Below are 19,296 nucleotides of genomic sequence, written 5' to 3'. Positions count from 1 at the left end.
GGCATCTGTGGTTGAATCTGTTCTGATATGCAAGACCAGACAGATTTTTCCTTGTGTTTTAGTGGCAGCACTGGTGGCCACGGAGAGGGTTGTGCTGTTCAGGTTGTGGATGTGTTTCTGTAGGCGTGTGGGCTATTTTACGGCACTTTATGTAGGTTTGTTTATGTGTTTGAGGAAGCTAGGATTCTAGCATTTTAGTACTTCACCTGGATATTTGTCCTTTCAAGCCTTGAAAACGAACTCAATATTTGGGTGCGAGCGTTCTGACTTTGGATGAGCGCGCACATCAAAACGGGGTACGGTCACTCTTTAATATTTAAACCAAGGCTTAAATGGGTTTAGTTTAGGTCTCACAGTGCGAATGCGGCATGCGTGTGTGCACCCGGGTGATGACGGCATCAATGACTGGTCATATTCCAGCATACGGCACTTGCACTGAACAAAGAGTGACAGGTTTGTCCACAATTTTTTTTTTTTCTTCATCTTTGTTATGTATTGGGAAGCCAGAATGCATATCCATGGACAGAAACATACATTGACCAAACTGTTTTATGTGTTGTTATTTTTAATAAACCATTTTACAGATTGTCATTTTTAAGTTGAACCATGGTGCAAGCGCATGCCGAACCGGGTGGAGAACCGTATGGTTAAATTTTTTTATCTAGAACCGTTCCACCCCTATTTCTTACAAATACACAGCATTTCTCTTCACAAGACATTAATTAATGGACTAAAGTTAAGTAGATTGCTTGTGGATTTTTGTGATATTTTTATCGGCTATTTGAAGTCTTATTTTGACGGGACCCATTCACTACAAATGATCCACTGGTGAGCAATGCTTAATCTATTCCGATTAAGAAACAAACTCATCTACTGTCCTGTGGATAAATACATTTTCAGCTCATTTTATTTTTGGGTGAACTATTCCTTTCATGTTTACACAATGTGATTGGGTGGTTCTCACTTAGCACATGAACTACCCACCAGGCCACATTAATATTTATGTTTTTATGTTTTGCAGGAGAAGAAGAGATGGCTAAAGTACTAGAGAAACTGTATGGTCATATTGATGCTCTGGAATTCTACCCAGCCCTTTTGCTAGAGAAGACACGACCTGGTGCGATATTTGGCGAGAGCATGGTGGAAATGGGGGCCCCATTTTCCCTAAAAGGCCTTATGGGAAATCCTATTTGCTCCCCTGAGTACTGGAAGCCCAGTACATTTGGGGGGCAGACAGGTTTTGATATAGTAAACTCTGCTACTTTGAAGAAACTGGTTTGCCTGAATACAAAATGGTGTCCCTATGTATCTTTCCATACTCCTCCATCAGATTACAAACAACAGAGGACATCTCATGGTGAACTTTAGCACAATGTATTTCTGGAATCTGTTTTAAATCACTGATCAAAAATTTGACTTCTATTTACAGATGTGAATGAAAACAATTATCTTGTAAATCAGAAATGAATTGGTAATGACAATTAATAGAGTAGTTATTTGTAACAAGGTGACTGAAAAATGGATTTTCATAGTATTACAATATTATTAACATTTTTGGATTATGAAAGAGTGTTTATTACAACATACATGAGAATTTTATGGATTTAATGGACCCTTTGCTAAGCTCCACCATAAAAACATTACAGACAAATCCTGCTTTAGCAACTGTTGCCATCTGCCAGCTTTTGTTATTTTATAATACAATGCCACAGTACATTTCTTCCCACTTTACAAGCATATTTTACTGAAAGTCATGCTGTTTATGGTAATCTCAAAGGGGGTGGAACTTAACAAAGGATCAATTAGAGAATTGACTAAAAGGTTGGTGATTTCTTGCTACCTATTTGATCAAAGCTTTAAAGATTGGTTGTAACCTTATATCATCGGGATGATCCAGTCATATAGAAACATTTTTTTTACTTTGTTTACTGGCACTCATATTGGCAAACAACCATCTATCCATTTTCCAAACCGCTTGTTCTATGTAGGGTCGTATCCCATGGAAAGACCCTGGACAGATGACCAGTCCATCACAGGCCAAATAAACATTTAGCTTTAATTCATATAAAAAAAAAAAAAAAAAAAAAAAAAACTTGTATTCCGTCCATTTTATGATGATGAAAAATTAATTGTATCTGCTGCCTCATATCTGTTTTGTTATGCAGATTTCTAAATTCTAATGCACTGTTCAACTTGAAATATGCAATTTCCTGAACTGTGGATCTGTGATGGACAGTTATTTTTTCTTTGTTACAGAGTGTTCACTTTTGTATTCATTTATGATCTTTGATTTGAATGAATGTAACCTTATAATATTCATGTTTTTCCAAGCAAAATATATCAATTTGTAGCACCATTACTATGAGATTTTTTTACAATGTGAATTAGTTTGTCAAAAAGTAATGTACCTGTATGTCTGATCCTTTACATAAGAGGTTTAAATAAATAAAATGGCAAATCATCTATTTTACAACAAAATGTTTAAATTGTACAATTAAATGGCTCTTTACCATTTCCGGCAATCTTAATAATCGTTAATTTGTGGCCATTAACTAAGACAATAACACTTCACATGAAGTAACTAATCTATCACGCTTTGATCTGTTCTGAATAAAATTATGTAAATAGTATGATACTTGTGTTTTAGCTTCTTATAACATGACTTCAAAAAGTCAACAGGAGACTTAGTTTTATTAATTGTATTAATTGGTCACTTTTACTTCTATGTAAAAGCAAAATACAACAGTTTGTTGCCCATGAAGTACAATACTCCCAATATCTTAAGATTAATTTTCAACAATACAAGTCACAGAAATAACTAATGGTAAGGTGGTTTAACCTTTGGCACGAGCGGAAGTAACAGTCGAGATGTTGCACAAATAAAACCTTTTTACAACTTTAAGTTCTATTATCCCTTTGCATTTACTCTCCATTACTGTGGAGACCTTTTTCAACTATATTTTACATAATGCTATGGCTAGGTTTGTAGAAGTCACTTCTTATTTCAGAAATACATTAATATATACATTTAATTACTCTTAAATACTTGCAGTATTATAAATTCCTTGGCATTAGAGGAAAGACAGTATTTATAAACCTGATTAATGATAAATGTTACCTGCAATTGTTCCCTGTGTCTGAATATATATATATATATATATACAGACCACAAAATCTCAGGCTGGGGCTCTTTAAGATTTCAAGGTTGGTATCAATACATGCAAATGAATGCATGATATTTTTCACATATTAAAATGTCTTAGTAAAAATATATGAAGTTAAATACTATATTGCTGTTACTATATATTGGTGGATATAAATGATTAAATATTAAATAATGGATAGAAATGATTAAATACTCTATGTTCATTTAATGAAAATGCCTTCATTATTCAAACTAGATTAATTTTTTTAATAAACTTGGTAACAATAGCTGTTTGGAAAAAATAGTGTTTCCTTTGATTTAAAAAACAATATATATATCATCAATCAATCATATCAATAATAATAAGAAAATACACTTTTTAAAGCTAACTCATAAATATTGATATCAAATACAATTATCAATTTTTTTTAAAAGACTGAAAAATATTTAAACATTTTTAGTTATATCGACCATTCCTAATGCCACACCATAAAAAATGTTTGTAAAAGTGCTATGCTAAAAAACTGTTAATGGTTTATCTGTAAGATACCTTACCATTTATGGCGAAAAACTGTAAATGATTTAACATTGCTTTATATGTCATTTTACTGTAAAATAATGTGAACTCTATGGGTTTCAGAAATATGAAATGCCATATAATTTACAGTTAAAGACTGTTATATATGATTATATTCATTTAAATAGTTTTGTTTCTTCTGTCTGACAGTATGGCAGTTGTAGCATGCAAAGTCATTTCTGATCAAATTTAGCACATGCTGTGAAAGTAGTTCATTCACATGCAGCCATTCTAACGCATGGCTCCATGAAAGCTCATGTTGCCTTTCATTAAACCGACATCATAGGAAAAAAAATAAAATTAGAGGGAGAATAAAGCATCAGCACCACCTTTATCCTAACTGCCTGTCGCCCTATGTAGTGAGCGATTTAACAGAGCTTTCTCATGACTTCAATGTTTGTCACACTCTTGTTATTTACTGTGGCTAGCAGAGGGTGTAGTCAGTTCATGCTCCAGCCTGGTGTTCACCTGCTGGCCTGGAGGTCCATAGGCAGGGCATGGAGGACGACTGGCTGCCGAGGGACCTGATGGGTAGAAGTGCACATCCACAGCCACAGAGGTCATGCCCAGGGACACACAATGGGACAGCAGGAGGGGAGAGAAACCATGGGAAATATTGATGCTGTGGCGCACAGGAGTTGAGGAGGGATCGCTGGTCTGGAGAGTCAGGGAAGAGCGCAGGCCTTCCTCCTGGGCAGGTGGTGGATTGGCTGGAGGAGGTGAGGGGGCGTCCTGACCTGGTTCAAATTCTCTGCTCCTCCAGTCCTCCATGCACTGCAGCTGAATGTCAGAATGTGGTGAGGGAGTGACCTTCCCCTCCTCAAATATAGTCTCCAACTAATTCAGAATGGGAAAAAAAAGAAAAGAAAACAAGTAACTGTTGCTTCTTTATTTATAGCTGTGAATTAGCCCACAGACTGACTTCCTTATGTCTGTAGTCCAAAAGAGTGCAATGCTCTATATGTAGAAATAAAATTATTAATTTCAAAATGAATCTATTAATTTAACAGAAAAGGAGAAACTTTGAAGAATGATCATGCTGCTTTGTTCCATAAAACGAAAGTGATTGGTGACCAGGGGCTGATAAGCTCCAAAAATGACAAAAAGCTGCTATAAAAGTGTTCATATGACCCATGCGCTTATGTCATATGATAACTTTGTTGTTCATTAAAAACTAGTGACAAAAGTGACAGTTAAGATGTTAAATAATATTACAAAGGTTACTGTTTCAAATAAATGTTGTTCATCTAAGACACTTGAATTGGTCAAATGAATGATGGTTTTCACAAAAATATCAAGCAGCACAACTGTTTTTCACACTGATAATAAGAAATGCCTATTAGTAAATTCAGCTTTGCCATTAGATAAATAAATTATATTTTAAATTGTATACTTAAATAGAAGTATAGAAATTTGTTACTTTTTTACTGTATTTTTGATCAAGCATTGCAGTCTTGGTGAGCATAAGAGGCATTCAGTGTCAGGTATCAAGATATTCACCTTCATATGTTTGGAATAAAATTTGTTAAAGAGGTAAAAAAAACACCACAAAGGTTCCAACCTGATCCTCTTCTCTAGGCTCTGGGTGAGTCTCCACAATAACTGGCAGGCCCTGGGTGGACTGGACACACTCTTGCAAATCATCGGACGGTGGCTCCATCATCAGGATGGATGGGCTGGCTTCTGTTGGGAGCGCTCTTGTCTCCAATGTGTTGGGGCTTTGCTCAATAACAGCCATCAAATTATCATCTTCAAATGCCCTAAAATGTGCCATCATTAAGAAAGTTACAAAACAACTATTCAATAAATGCAACATTGACAGAGGCATTATAAAATGTATTTATGCTCTCAACAAGACTTACTTGTTATCATATGTCCTTTCCATTGCAAGATGTTCCCCATGCCTGCCACATATTCCCCTCAGAGCTATGAGAGAGAAAAAAAATAATAATAATAAAAACAAAGAAAGAAATTTATATATATATATATATATATATATATATATATATATATATATATATATATATATATATATATATATATAAAATGTTTCGATGAACTTAAACATCTTATTTATGAACTCATCACAGGCTGTGAGTAAAATGAGTATCAAGGTTTGTTTTTAGTAAATAAATTTTATATCACCTGCCCTCCCTGTAGGTACAGCTGCAGGATCATTTTTCTGAACCAGAGAGTAAAAGGCCATGGCAATGAAAATGAATGCCAATGAAACACCAACTCCAACCACAATGGGAATATCATGCTTCTCAATCACAGGCAACCAAGTTTGGGATTTCTCCTTTTCTCTGAGGAAAAAAAAGGTAATATGATATTTAAAAACTCAAAGAAGCCATTATAGTTTATTATGAAGGAATTATTTCAGGACACTGAAAAATGTGTCCTTGCAGCAATACCATAATTAAATCATAAAATCAATATAGATGCTAAGATAATTTCAGATGGTCTTACATTTCCCTGCATTGCAATAATGTGTTTTGTTAAAAGTCAGTAATTCTGTTTTCATTGTTAATTATTTCACAATACATCGCCTGAAGGAACCAAACTGAAACCAAAGCATGCTCCAGCAATTTCTCAGATAAGAAAAAAGAGGAACTAGATAAAATTGTTCATGCCACATGTTCTTGTGAGAATATGTTTAAGTAGGCACTGCTGACAAAAAGTAGTCAAGTTTCAAACTGTCAAATACATATCAATGCTCATCATGGATTTAAACCAAGAAGAAAATGTATAAGTCCCTAAAATAATCGCTTTCTTCTGAAATTGCAAAACACACAGTGTAACTGTCTTCCATCCTGTGTTACACACATACAGCACAATTTTTTTTGTCATGATCATTTATGGGCCTACACAGAAATATATTTAATTCTGTCACATTCAATGTGTTTACAAATATGAAAGGAAATAATGCTTTTTGTTTTGTATGTATTATGTATTGATCTTATGCTGTAACAATGACCAAAAACAACCCCCCAAAAATAAATAAAATTATTAATATTAATATTAGCAAATATAAGATTTCTTCTCTGTTTAAACGGCAAAAGAACCGAGAAGCTCATTAACAAAGAGGTTCATTTGATCACCAACCTGTTATTATTGTCAGTGGTCCTCATAGGGGCCTGTGAGGTGTTTTTCTTGAGTGATTCAACAAGTTCTGTGTCATTTGTCACTGATGTCTTGGTACTTCCAGTCTGCTTGATGATTTGACTCTGATTTTGATGTTGTTCCACAGGAGCTGAGGCAGTGAAATTCTCTACATCCACTAAAGTTAAGCCTGTAGTCTGAGCTTGTCCACTAAAGGACTGGGCACTATTCAGGGAAACACTCTGAATTTTTTTAAGCTGGGTATGGGAATATAAGTCTGCTGGGAAAGGGGTGTTTGTGTTTGGATTCGTTACTGGAGGTTTTGTGACCTGCTCTGTTATTTGGATATGTTGACGTGCGTCCTTTAAAAAAGTCTCTTTGAGTGGGGGAAATGGTGCAGGTTTGACAGGCACAGGGGTTGGTTTTTGTGTTTGAATGGGTTGTTTGTTTTTCTCATTAATTCCTATGCTAATGCCACTTGGCTTAAGTGAAATGAACTCTGTAGTGTCTTGGGTAGATTCAAGATTCAGATATGTTGGTGAGTCCTCCACAAAAGCATTTAACACTGCACCAATGGAAAAAAAAGAAAGAAAGAATAAGAACATAATTTTTTAGTTTTGCAAGAAAAAATCAAGAAGATTCTCTGAGGTGTGTTATTATCCTGTTGATTATTGAAGAAGGACTTACAGGATATCTTTGTGTAATTTTCAGTTGTTTGTTGAAGGGATTCATTTATCTCTGTATTACTCAGAAGCTTTGAACCATAAGGAATGGAAATAGTAACTAGCTCTTGCTCACTCTCTGAAACCTGCAAGGTTGGAAAAAAACAACTAATTTCAGATCCATGGTTGTTAACAGATGCACGTATTGCAAGGTATTATTTAACCAATTTAAAGAACTAAACCAATAAAAATGGTCAAAATGGTGGAGAATGTTAATGAAAATGCCAAAGTACTCACAAAACAAAGACAGAGTCAGTCACATGTTATGAGGCTAATGTCACGGATGGTACAGCATGACTATCTCTGCATATTGCATTACTCACAGGGGGCATAACCGTTTTACTCAGTGCTTCCTTATCAGGTGGGACATCAGAGTCAGCTTTAAGTTAGAGCATTTGGCTGGTTAGATAAACCAAGATGTGCAAACATGAAACTGATGTTTATTGACTGGAGCTATGAGAACTAAAACAATCATAGGTCTCTTGCATTTTGCTCACCAGTTACAGTTATGATGACACTTCTCACATCCTGACCGACTCTGTTTTCTGCAGTGCAGTGATACTCTCCTGCATCAGACCGGTGGATGTTGGAGATGACTAATGTCCCATTATCTGTAAAATGCATTTTAAATTATATATATATATAAAAAAAAGTATGGCCTACAAGAAAAAAAACTGCATCATATGGTAAAACCACAATCTGTCCAATATGTAACAAACCATCAATGTGTATCTGTTGTGGTAGTGAGACCAGAGAGTTTGAACCAGACAGTTTTGGTGAATTTTGCATCGATGCAGTTCTAATCCAAGTGTACTTGACAGGAAAATCTCCAACAGCTCGACAAGGGAGACTAACAGGTGATCCCTCTGAGACAGTGAGCGATGCAACGAAGGAAACAATGACTGGTTTCACTGAAAACAAGAAGATATGTCAAATTGTATCTAATTTTGAAAATTAGTTGACTTTACCTAAAAATTAAGCAAATAAACGTCAGTTCAACCTAATTAAAAACATCAGTTATGTTAACCTGGCTTTTCTGAGTTACACTGGCAAATAAAACAACTGAATTTTTTTTATGTTCCACTAACTGAAGCTGATTAAACCGCAATTGCACAATAACGTAAAGCTAAATAATTTAAAACTAGTCTTAGTTGCCAAACACTTTGAGTATATTCTCAGCTACAAATGGTCCAAATGCAGCAGCTAGAGTTCTTACGAGAACCAGGAAGTATGACCATATTAGCCCGGTTCTGTCAACATTGCACTTGCTCCCTATTAAACATCATATAAATTTTAAAATCTTGCTAATTACTCATAAAGCCCTGAATGGTTTAGCTCCTCAGTACTCAAGCGAGCTCTTATTGCATTATGGTCCTTCCCGTCTGCTGTGATCTCAAAACTCAGGCCATTTGATCATACTAAGAATATCAAAATGAACTGTGGGTGGCAGATCCTTTTATTTAGAACCCAAACTCTGGAACAATCTACCGCACATTGTTTGGGACATACTGTGTCAGTTTAAATCTAAATTAAAGAACCATCTCTTTAACCTGCCATACACATAACACACTATCACATTTCTATAATTCAAATCCAATAAAGGATTGTTAGGCTGCATTAATTAGGTCAACCAGAACCGGGAACACTTCCCATAACCCCCAATGTATTTGCTACGTCGTAAGAAGAATGGCATCTACACTAATATTAGTCTGGTTCATTCTTATTCCGAGGTCACCGTAGCCACCCAGATACAGTACGTATCCAGACCAGATGCTAGATCAGCATGTAGAGACAACCTCTATGGCCCTGAATGTCAATGGAGACAATGTCAACTAGTCCAACTAGACCACGAGTCCTCTGCACAATTTGACCTGTGCTGCAGCCTGGAATTAAGCCACAACATTTTAATTTTGTCTGGTCAGAGGAGAAATGTCCCCCCTGACTGAGCCTGGTTTCTCCCAAGGTTTTTATTTTCTCCATATCTGTCACAGATGGAGTTTTGGTTCCTTGCCACTGTCGCCTTTGGCTTTCTTAGTTGAGGATACTTAATTTCTGGCAATATTTTCAGCTTGATGGCACAGACACTATTTGAGCTGAACTGAACTGGATGATGACATCACTGAATCAATGACCTGACTTTGAAATTTTTTTTCTGTTTAATACTGTAAAGCTGCTTTGACACAATCTGTATTGTATAAAGCACTATATAAATAAAGGTGACTTGACAAATAATATGCTGATTTCCAGAGTGCAATGAGGCGTGAAAAATTAAGCAATTGCTTTGTTTTACTATTTTCCAGCTTTAATTGCCAGTTTCGTTGCCAGTGTTTGTTGTAAGAATTAGCAAAGCATAATTTTTTGTAATGTTCAGAGCCTTATTATCAAATTAATTTGATTGTTACCATTGTTATGTTTTGTATGCTGAATGTTGATGTCCGTGTGTTGCGCAATTAAGATCACCAACTAGCTCCACAGTACCCATTAATAGTATGATGTTTATGATACAGGTGTTAGTAGTACAGTTTTAATAGACCATAATTTTACATTGCCACACAAAATGTGAATTAGTTTATGATGTATTTTGAAGATCACTTCTAAAAAGCAACCCATGGTACTAAATGATTAGCATAATAATGTATTTATATATCCTCTTATTTCAAAGAATATCATGGTACAGTACATGTTAGTGCATGGTACTTTTTGCTAGTATGCTATTTTTGCAAAGGGAGATTTACCAGCAACCCGAAGAGTCATGGTTTTCTGATCGTGACCCAGTGTGTTGGAGGCTGTGCATGTGTAATGTCCTTCATCATATGTTCTCACTGATGAAATGTAGAGTGTTGTGTTTCTTAACCTGGGAACAAAATGAGTACACATGCACCACCTCGTAAACAATAACTACAATTATAGTTAATAAACTCTTCATGCAATACGTACCCCATTATAATTTTGCCTCCAGTTTGGACAGAACGTCCCTGCTTTGACCACCTGATGAAAGGAGCAGGGTGTCCTAATACCTGGCAGAGAATCGTCACTTCAGCACCTACAGGAGACGTCACCACAGTCGGCCAGATAGTCACGGATGGAGGTTCTGAAATAATAAGGCCAGCATGACCATAGAAAAAAATATATAATTATGGGAGCTGAGCAAACATAATGAAGAGTACAAGTCACAAATGATCAGCTAATCGTTTTTTTAAGTCAGGGTTTTATGGGTTAGTCAACTTCCATCGGTCCATGATAAAACTACAGGTGTTTCAGGACATTGTGATAGAAATGCCAAATTAAAAAAAAAAAAAAAAATTTTATTAAAATCATATGATTCTTAAAAAAATAGAAACATAATCATATCATTTTTATACAGGAGTTAAACAAACATTATTTACAATATTCACACTTAACCCTTGCATGTTTTTTATTAAATACTCGGGGTAATTTACCTATGCTTTCAGCTATCAAGAGGAATGGAGTGCTCTCCACAGCTTTTAACAAATTTATAAACTATGATTAATAATTGCAAATTATTTAAAGTCATATGGCAGATTCTGTCAGGGCCTGATTTCAGTAGGCAAAAAATCCTGGGTTTTCAGATTTCATAAACCTTTCTCAGATAACACCTAAATCAGGATCTGATAGATCTATGGGTTACTTTCAAGAAAGCCAAATAATTCCTTACCAAGAACATCCAGAAAGATTTTTTTCGATGTGAGAGCTCTTCTGAGATAGGAATTAGAAGCTGTGCAGAAATACAATCCACTGTCTGTCTCTTGTACACTGAAAGACAGAGACTCAATTAAAATATGAATACAGTTTTCTCTTATTACACGATTGAATATACAGATACTACTATGCGAGTTAAAATATGGACATGCACACAAATATACACAAACATCACAGTTTAGCAAAAACAGAGTACATGAATGGATAGATAAGAATGAACTATAGCAAACAAACAAATCCACAAAACACACCTGTGGAAGACCAGGTCTCCATTATAATCAAAAGTATAATGCAGTCCTGTCTGGAGGAGACTGTTGTTCTTAAACCAGGACACTTGAGCTTGGGGTCTGCTGTGAGGAGGCCTACAGGAAAGAGTCGCAGCTTCACCCTTCTTCACTGTTAGGTTGGCAGGTTCAAGAACAAAGCTCCAATCCATAACTGTGTGAAAAGAGATGAAAGGATATGCGAAATAGAGGACAGGTGTGAACAGCTGCCACCTGGAATGAAAGTGGGTTCATCTGAAAAGGAAGTACCTGCAGGAAGGAGGTAGGCTGGTTCAGATATCACTTTCTGCCTCTCATTGCGAGCTTCACAGAAATACAGGCCCTCATCTTCTGACAAAACTCTCCTAAGAACATGATTTTCACACTTGCTTTTACAATGTATTTTATTGTAAGTATTTAATGAAATGGTATTTTTTTAAATATGGATGTATTAATGACCGTATATTTTAATGACTGTGTTTTATTGAACCTATTTATTCTTTGAAGATATGTATATATTTTGTTGTTGTAATTGCACACTTGTTTATTCATAATCTGCCAAAGAAAACCCTCACTGAAAAATCAGCAGCTGTCCATCTTTCTGCAGATCCCATCTAGAAGAATTGGGTAAGGAATTTCCATCTTTAAACCACTGAATTGTTGGAAAGGGGAAGCCTTCAACAAAGCAGTGCATTGCACTTTCCATTTCAACAGGTACAGTGACATTTTGGGGGCCTTCAATAATCTTTACGTCTACATTGGAATCTGTGCAATAAACACAAAGACACTTGAATTAACAAATCAGTAAGTGAGTAATAAGCAAGTCAGAGTTGAATATGCAAAATATATCAGAGTTGTATATCCCTGTCTTACCATGCACTGTCAGAGTTGCTGCTTTACTTCCTTTGCTTATATTTAGCAGATGATTGTGGGTGATGCAAATATAGACTCCTTGGTCTGCTTTGGTGATGTTAGCCATGTGCAAAGTGCCAGAAGTCTTCCTTTGACTCCCTCCTCCATACTGTCCCTAGTGGTAATATTTAGTACTTAGCAATGAAAGGTTATTAAACTTATCACAGAGTCCAATATAATTTCTACTTTGATGACAGGTTATCGGATCTGACTGCACAAAACCCACAATCTCCATGCATTAGTCATATTCACACTGTCTTTTGGAGTTGGTGCCATGAATCATATAGTGTAGATCTGTATTATCCAATCATTTTAACTAATCATCAACACTCCTCAACTAGCCAAATTCTCATTTGATAAGACTTTTAGAGATATTAAAGAAATAGTTCACCCAAACAAAATTTTGATGTTTTTATCAGCTGTTTAGACTTTCATTTTGACAGCACCCATTCACTACAGAGAAACAATTGTTGAGCATGTGATGTAAAGCCAAATTTCTCCAAATCTGTTCTAATAAAGAAACAAACTGGACAGGATGGCTTGAGGGTAAATAAATTTAGCAAATTATCATTTTTGGGTGAACTGCTCCTTTAACAGGAAAAATATCACCAAACATTGTATCATTTGGTCATAACTTTAGGTAAACTAAAGCAAATTTATTCTGTAAATATAAATTATTCTTCAGATTGATTCATTTTTAAAAAGAGTAAACCTAAAACCAGCTTTTGATTGTATTTATTGCAAGTTATTTAATTATAGTCCTCATTTGATGGGCTAACAGGGTGTGTAGCTGCTAGTAGGTGTTTTGAAGTTCTGTACCTGAATCTGGTTTCCTTTGGTGAGAATTCTGCCGTTTTTTAACCATGAAATCTGAGCGGGAGGAGAACTATCACCAGAGACACACTGAAGGAAAACATCATGTCCCTCTTCAGTTCTCATGGACTGAGGGTGAAAGAACACATCATCCAGGCCTACAAACAAACAAATTACAATCAATGACAATTTGTAATACACACCTGACTGATCCTGTGTGCAGGATTCTGTGTGTAACCATTAAAGAAATTGTCCTCCTAAAATATACATGTACAATATATTGTACATACATGCTTTGCTGACCATGACAGTGGTTTGAATCTGTTTGTTGCCTCTTTTTGCACTACAGGAATAATTTCCAAAGTCTTCCTCTTTTAAGTGGGGAAAGAAAAGTGTGCCATTGGCCAACTGATGAATCCTGCTGTCCAGACCTCCATCGTCTCGCTCCCATTTCACCGATAGAGGAGCCTTCAGGCCAGAGTCAAGCACTGTGCAGTGCAGCATCAGAGACCTGTTTACAATCCCAACTCCATCTTCAGGTAACACTGAAAATACTGAGCAAAAGACAAAGGGGTGCAAGGAAATAAAATAAATAAACAATTGTGATAAAGTATAAATAAATAAGATTACAATATATAGATTTTATATAGGCAAGGATGAGATCCGGCAAACAAGGTAATCCAAGGCAGTGGCAAAAGAGTAATCCAAAGGAACAGACAAGGGTCATAATCCAACTAAACAGTCCAACGTAATAATTTAACAAAACAATGGCAAATGAAAACGATTGGTAGAGCCTGCAACAGCAAAACAATACTTTGCAATGTGGATGTGAATGAGTGCAACTTAAACAGTCTTTCTTTTTTTATTTATTCATTTATTATGCAAACAGATATACAATCAAAAATTAAAAAATCATTCTAATTGGAAACAGCTGTAGGGGTAATCAGTTCCTGGCATGGGGAGATGTAGTCAATGAAACAATGGTACAGTTTAAGGATGGAGTGCCCTCTGTAGGATCTCATGGACACTCCAGCTGGAGATCATGACACTATTCACTTTACATTACTTTATTGTTTTTTTGTTAAATCATAAAACTGTTTAAATTAGATTTTTAATCCCAAATTTTAATGTGGTGTCAGGTGTCTTCTGTATGTCTTAGTACTGAAAACACAATGTATGCATCATCTGTAGCATAAATAATTTTATATCGCATTAGCATTTGCTTACTGTCTACAAAGTAATAACCAGCTATTCCATATATTCAGTGTATCTTTCAGCACATTAAATCTCATTTTAAATGGGCATCACTTTGATGAATCAGGGCTAGTTTGAAGTCCACCGTTGCTAGGTTACACGTGGAGCAGCACAATGTTTTGGCAAGCCTTTTGTCAAATTATGCAAGTGCATAAAACATTTGCATGGCACACATGCATTTTTTGGGCCTGTTTAGCAGAATAAAATCTAGTGAAACAACATAAACACACTTGCAGCCAAAATACACAGGTTACACTCACCTAATTCAGACCCAGTTGGATTAAACCTGATAGAAAAGGACAGAAGGAGGAGCCAGAGTGAACAGGACATCTGAACTGAGCTCCATACAGGACGAGACATGCTAGCCCTCTTCATCTGTGCCTTTCAAATTAAGATAATGGTCCATAGCATCATTCCTCATCTGACCAAATGCATTCATCCACTGCAAAACAAAAAATCCAAAGTTCTCATATTAAATGCAGTATTCAACATAACTGCCTTTCATAAGATTAGATAAACAGATAGCAGGCATAAAGTAGTGTAAATATCAAAACATAAATCCTTGTGCTGTGCCTCATTTACTGGTGTGAGTGTGTCTTCAAAGAATGAGTGCAAATCACAACTCTCACACAGTGCACCAGCACCTCCTCTCTCTCTCTCTCTCTCTCTCTCTCTCTCTCTCTCTCTCACTGCATATTCCTATTTTGGTTGTGTTTCATTACCACTATTATCATCACAGCCAGCCTTTGTATACTACAGACCTCTTTACTCTCTTCAATAGACTGGCCACTTTACACCACACAGCAGCAAACCCTCCATTTACTGATCGTAACATGAAAAGAGCTAGGGCGCTTTGTACTTAGAGGATCAGTTAGAAAGCTTGTAAGGAATGGTTTGCACTTGATCACATAAGCTTTCATTGCCACCGTGTCCATGTAGGGCGGTCTTTATTGTTTCCCTTATATGGCTAGTACATGGGAGGATTGAGTGATACTATGATGCTGTAAATATGCTTTTCTCTCTACAGGCCTCAGTACATGAGTTCAATGTCATGAAGATATCCATAATTAGACTTTAGAAGCTTATTATCATTTAAACTGAATGAATGTGCATAGTATACATTTGTGGAAAAATCAGCAATCAGTAGGAATTTGGTACAGATTTTCATCTGTTTTAGTGCAGTCTTCCAGTCCTTCCATTTTTCACAAAAATATTAGTCAATATGGGTTTCAGATTCACAGATAATGTGTTAAATATTTATTATAATTTATAATTATTATAATTTAAGTTATGGTCTGAGAGGTTTTAGGGGGAGTGGATGATAATGTACTGAAATATTTTTATAAAACAGATTATATAAGAGATTAACATATTAAATGTCACATAGTATATTCTATGACAACCACTGATAATTTTTAGAGTGGAAATGTGTCTGTTTTAAAGACTAATGTCAGGTAAATTTGTGGGTAACGTTTTATGTATATTAATTAATGTATATTTATTTTAATTTAAATTTTAAAAATGGGAGGAAGAGTATATTGACATTGTTTTATTTTTTATCATTGTTTTTTTTTTTTTTTTTTGCTGTGCAACATTTTAATACGTTAATTTTAGGTGTATGATTTGCATGCCATAGAAGTCATCTTTCTCTGATTATGTATAATGTGTTATCATTATTATAATTACATTTTTAGCATCCACTCTATTATAAGAGTATTGGGAGAGCAGGTGAGTACTCAGGGGCGAACAGAAATCCCATGAATGAGTGCTTCAGCCTTATGACTCATCTGGCATGGCCCATAGACAGCAGGTGGGTGAGCTAATGGGATCTAATGCCAGGAGCCGGGGGTGTGTTTTCTTTAGCCAAACAACACCCCATTAAATGAAGAAGCAGTTTAGCAATTCATTAAAGTATTGAATATTTTTTCCCCTTACAAATACAATCTAAGCACTCCAGAGAAGGAATTTAATATGTCTGGCATTCGTCATATGAGGATATGTGGGGGAAAAGTAAAGAGAAAACTTTAGAATCACATTTCATAGTTTACCTATTTATGTAAATATATGACTTACAGTTTAGCTTTAATGACTGATAATATATACTTTTAGCTGAATTCAGAATCCACCTGCAGTCATTCTCAAAAATGAAAATACAGAAAAGTATCCAGATGGAATACTAAAAACAATCTTTACATTTACTTATTTGTTTGTTAGTTTGTTTGCAATTTGAGCAGCTAGCTGCTGATTTAAAAGATTTGCTTATGTATATTAAATGTTCATTCTATTGATTATGACTGCTGTTTGACACTATTAATCTATGAATATTTTGAAATTATTATTATTATTATTATTATTATTATTATTTTTTTTTTTTTTTTTTTTTTTTTTTTTTTTGGAAGGTGGGTAGATATTGAGTATTGTTTTTTATTATTTGTTATTGAATATTTTTAATTTTTCATAGTTTTTAATTTTTAAGCATTTTAACCAGTTTGATTGATATTCAATCTAAACAAAGATGGATATACTTTTCATAGTTTATACACTGAAAAAAAGATCTAGAATTTACTTTAAAACAATTTTATATTATTTCTGAGCAAGACATACATAAACTTATACTTTATAAAAAAAGTATATATATGTATATATATATATATATTATATATATATATATATATATATATATATAGATATATATATATATATATTATATATATATATAATGTTTTTTGTTTAGTTTTTTTTTTTTTTTACAGTGTAGCTTTAAACAGTTAGAGTTGTGTTCACTGTCAAGGTAAAAAAACAAAACAAAAAAAACATTGTATACTGTTGTACAAACAGAATTGTGTTGATTGTATATTCTGTTACTGTGTTGTGTATACTGCATCTGCATGTCAACATTTGTCATCTACATGAAAAATCATTACATTTACAGTACCAAGAGAAGACTTGATATGTCTTGATTCATTGAAAATAAGTGCATTTATGCTTGTATACACCATTATACAAAATTTAAAATAAATCAATGTAAGTATTTTGCATTAACTATGCAATTAGCATATACAATTATTTTAACAATTGCAAAAATACTGCACTTACCCATGAAGAGCAGAAGTGTTAAGCCTCATGCGGTGCAGCATCTCTGTCAGAGAGCACTTGTCAGTGTGTGTCTTCTGCTTTATCAAAGCAACAGGCTTGATCTAATGATGGAGCAGCAGACACACATACGGCACACAGATGGGTTCTGTGGCAGAGCAGCACCCCTCCACCGCTACGAACAATATGAGAGGACTAAAGCACCACTCTGCATGTGTTCAGACACTGAGCAAAATGAATGAGGCCACAAATAAAAAAAAACTAAAACATTCAGTTTGAGAAAAATGAGAACAATTGTGTTCCAATTCCCCCGTAATGGTTATTCATAAAAGGTGTCCACAAGTCTAATAGCGTTTGTTGTACAAATTGGCATAAATCATTTCACACCTGTATGTGTGTTTGGCTGCATGTGACATTATTAATTATATTATAGCATAGGCTCTGTTTAAAGTACTAAAATACCTGTAACTTATATATAAAAAAAGTGTTTTTTAATATTACACATATGTTTTATATTGCATGTGTTTAAAAATGTGTTTAATATTTTGTGATATTTTTTTATTTACTTTATATTAAATCACCTGATTCAAAAATAGCTGATTTAATTTTCCATTCCATATATACTGTATTTTAGAACTTGTTCAAAATCAGAGAGAGGGAAAAATGCTGAAGGACAACATGTTCCATCTAATAATAATTGAATACATTTCTTTAAGATCAGATTATTATAATAAATAATCTGATTTTAAATTCAAAAGCTTAAATGTAAACCATAATGAGTCAGACATATTAAATTTTCATTTTCATAATAGGAGTATTTTCGTAGAATTACTGTACATGTTTTGACAAGATTTTAGGAATATAAAAAGAAAGTTAGTGGTTTTTAGGCAAAATGTAGCAAGTCTTTGCAAATGTAAATCAACTTCATTTCTTTTATCAATTCAGCACAATCAGATGTAAATTAAAGTACAAATAGCCTGATTTCTAATCTATGCAAGAGGGTGATTTTAATTAACTGAACAAAGGCCAATTCTTTTGGCTAATGTGATATTTGCAGTGTGGAACATCAAACACCCAAAGTCTGCGAATGGCTCCGAATCATTTCATGTTGCTACAGTAATTATCAGCGAGAAGCAACCTCTTCATGAAACAGAATCAACAGAGAAAACATCTTTGTTGAGACCACAAGCTGTGGTTTAATTCTTTATTTACATTTTCAATCAGAAAGACCTGTTATTGATGATCTGAAATCCACTTCTGTCCAACAAATCAACTAAAAATGACTGAATTTATTACATTTGTCTTCATTATAACAGCTACAGCAACAGATTCAAAGTGCTGTGTTAAATAATTATAAAGGCTGCATTTATTTGATAATAAAAGAAACAGTAAATAGTGAAACATCATTACAATTTCAAATAACTGTTTCTTATTTTTAATATATTTTACCATTTTAATTCTTCAGATATTGTAATATGCAGATTTGATTTTAATAAAAGAGGTTCACTGAGATGCCTGCTCAAACACTGCTTTAAATTTGCTGCTCAAGAAACATTTTTATTATCAATGCTGAAAACAGTTGAAGCATCCAGTTGAAAACTGATTCATGTTTTTGTGGAAACCATTTTTTCCAGAAATTTCAAAAGAAAAAAATCTTACTCCAAACTTATGAATGTTAAAGTCGATCACATAAGA

The 19,296-nt window shown here is 34.5% G+C and overlaps 1 protein-coding gene and 1 pseudogene across 2 annotated transcripts; one reads left to right on the top strand and one right to left on the bottom strand.

The window, feature by feature from the left end:
- Nucleotides 1–2,511, top strand: part of LOC109077984 — a 28,860-nt pseudogene extending 26,349 nt beyond the window's left edge.
- Nucleotides 2,512–2,631: 120 nt separating this feature from the next.
- Nucleotides 2,632–15,295, bottom strand: LOC109078003 (roundabout homolog 3-like). Of its 2 annotated transcripts, XM_042756764.1 has the most exons (20): nt 15,091–15,116; nt 14,769–14,950; nt 13,545–13,808; nt 13,261–13,412; nt 12,403–12,556; nt 12,105–12,294; nt 11,800–11,894; nt 11,518–11,704; nt 11,223–11,320; nt 10,484–10,637; nt 10,282–10,400; nt 8,266–8,457; nt 8,044–8,157; nt 7,870–7,925; nt 7,512–7,632; nt 6,828–7,389; nt 5,868–6,028; nt 5,585–5,648; nt 5,284–5,482; nt 2,632–4,559 (listed from the first exon to the last, which is right to left on the bottom strand). In XM_042756764.1, the coding sequence occupies exons 2-20, from the start codon at nt 14,881–14,883 to the stop codon at nt 4,134–4,136; spliced, it is 3,423 nt and encodes a 1,140-aa protein (XP_042612698.1). In that variant the 5' UTR covers nt 14,884–14,950; nt 15,091–15,116; the 3' UTR covers nt 2,632–4,133. The 2 variants fall into 2 exon arrangements, with proteins under 2 accessions (XP_042612698.1, XP_042612697.1); XM_042756763.1 differs by having other exon boundaries at nt 14,769–15,295.
- Between the last annotated feature and the right edge of the window lie 4,001 nt (nt 15,296–19,296).

The sequence above is a fragment of the Cyprinus carpio genome, chromosome A5 (genome assembly GCF_018340385.1).
Source record: "Cyprinus carpio isolate SPL01 chromosome A5, ASM1834038v1, whole genome shotgun sequence".
Lineage (NCBI taxonomy): Eukaryota > Metazoa > Chordata > Actinopteri > Cypriniformes > Cyprinidae > Cyprinus > Cyprinus carpio.
This window is presented reverse-complemented; position numbering and strand designations above follow the sequence as displayed.

Excerpts from the sequence above, each read along its gene's own strand:
- LOC109078003 (XM_042756763.1), bottom strand. The coding sequence starts at position 14,883 with ATGAAGAGGGCTAGCATGTCTCGTCCTGTATGGAGCTCAGTTCAGATG. Across the intron at positions 6,029-6,827 it reads ACCACTGACAATAATAACAG|AGAAAAGGAGAAATCCCAAA; the intron begins GTTGGTGATCAA and ends TTTTTTCCTCAG. Across the intron at positions 4,560-5,283 it reads AGCCTAGAGAAGAGGATCAG|TTGGAGACTATATTTGAGGA; the intron begins GTTGGAACCTTT and ends ATTCTGAATTAG.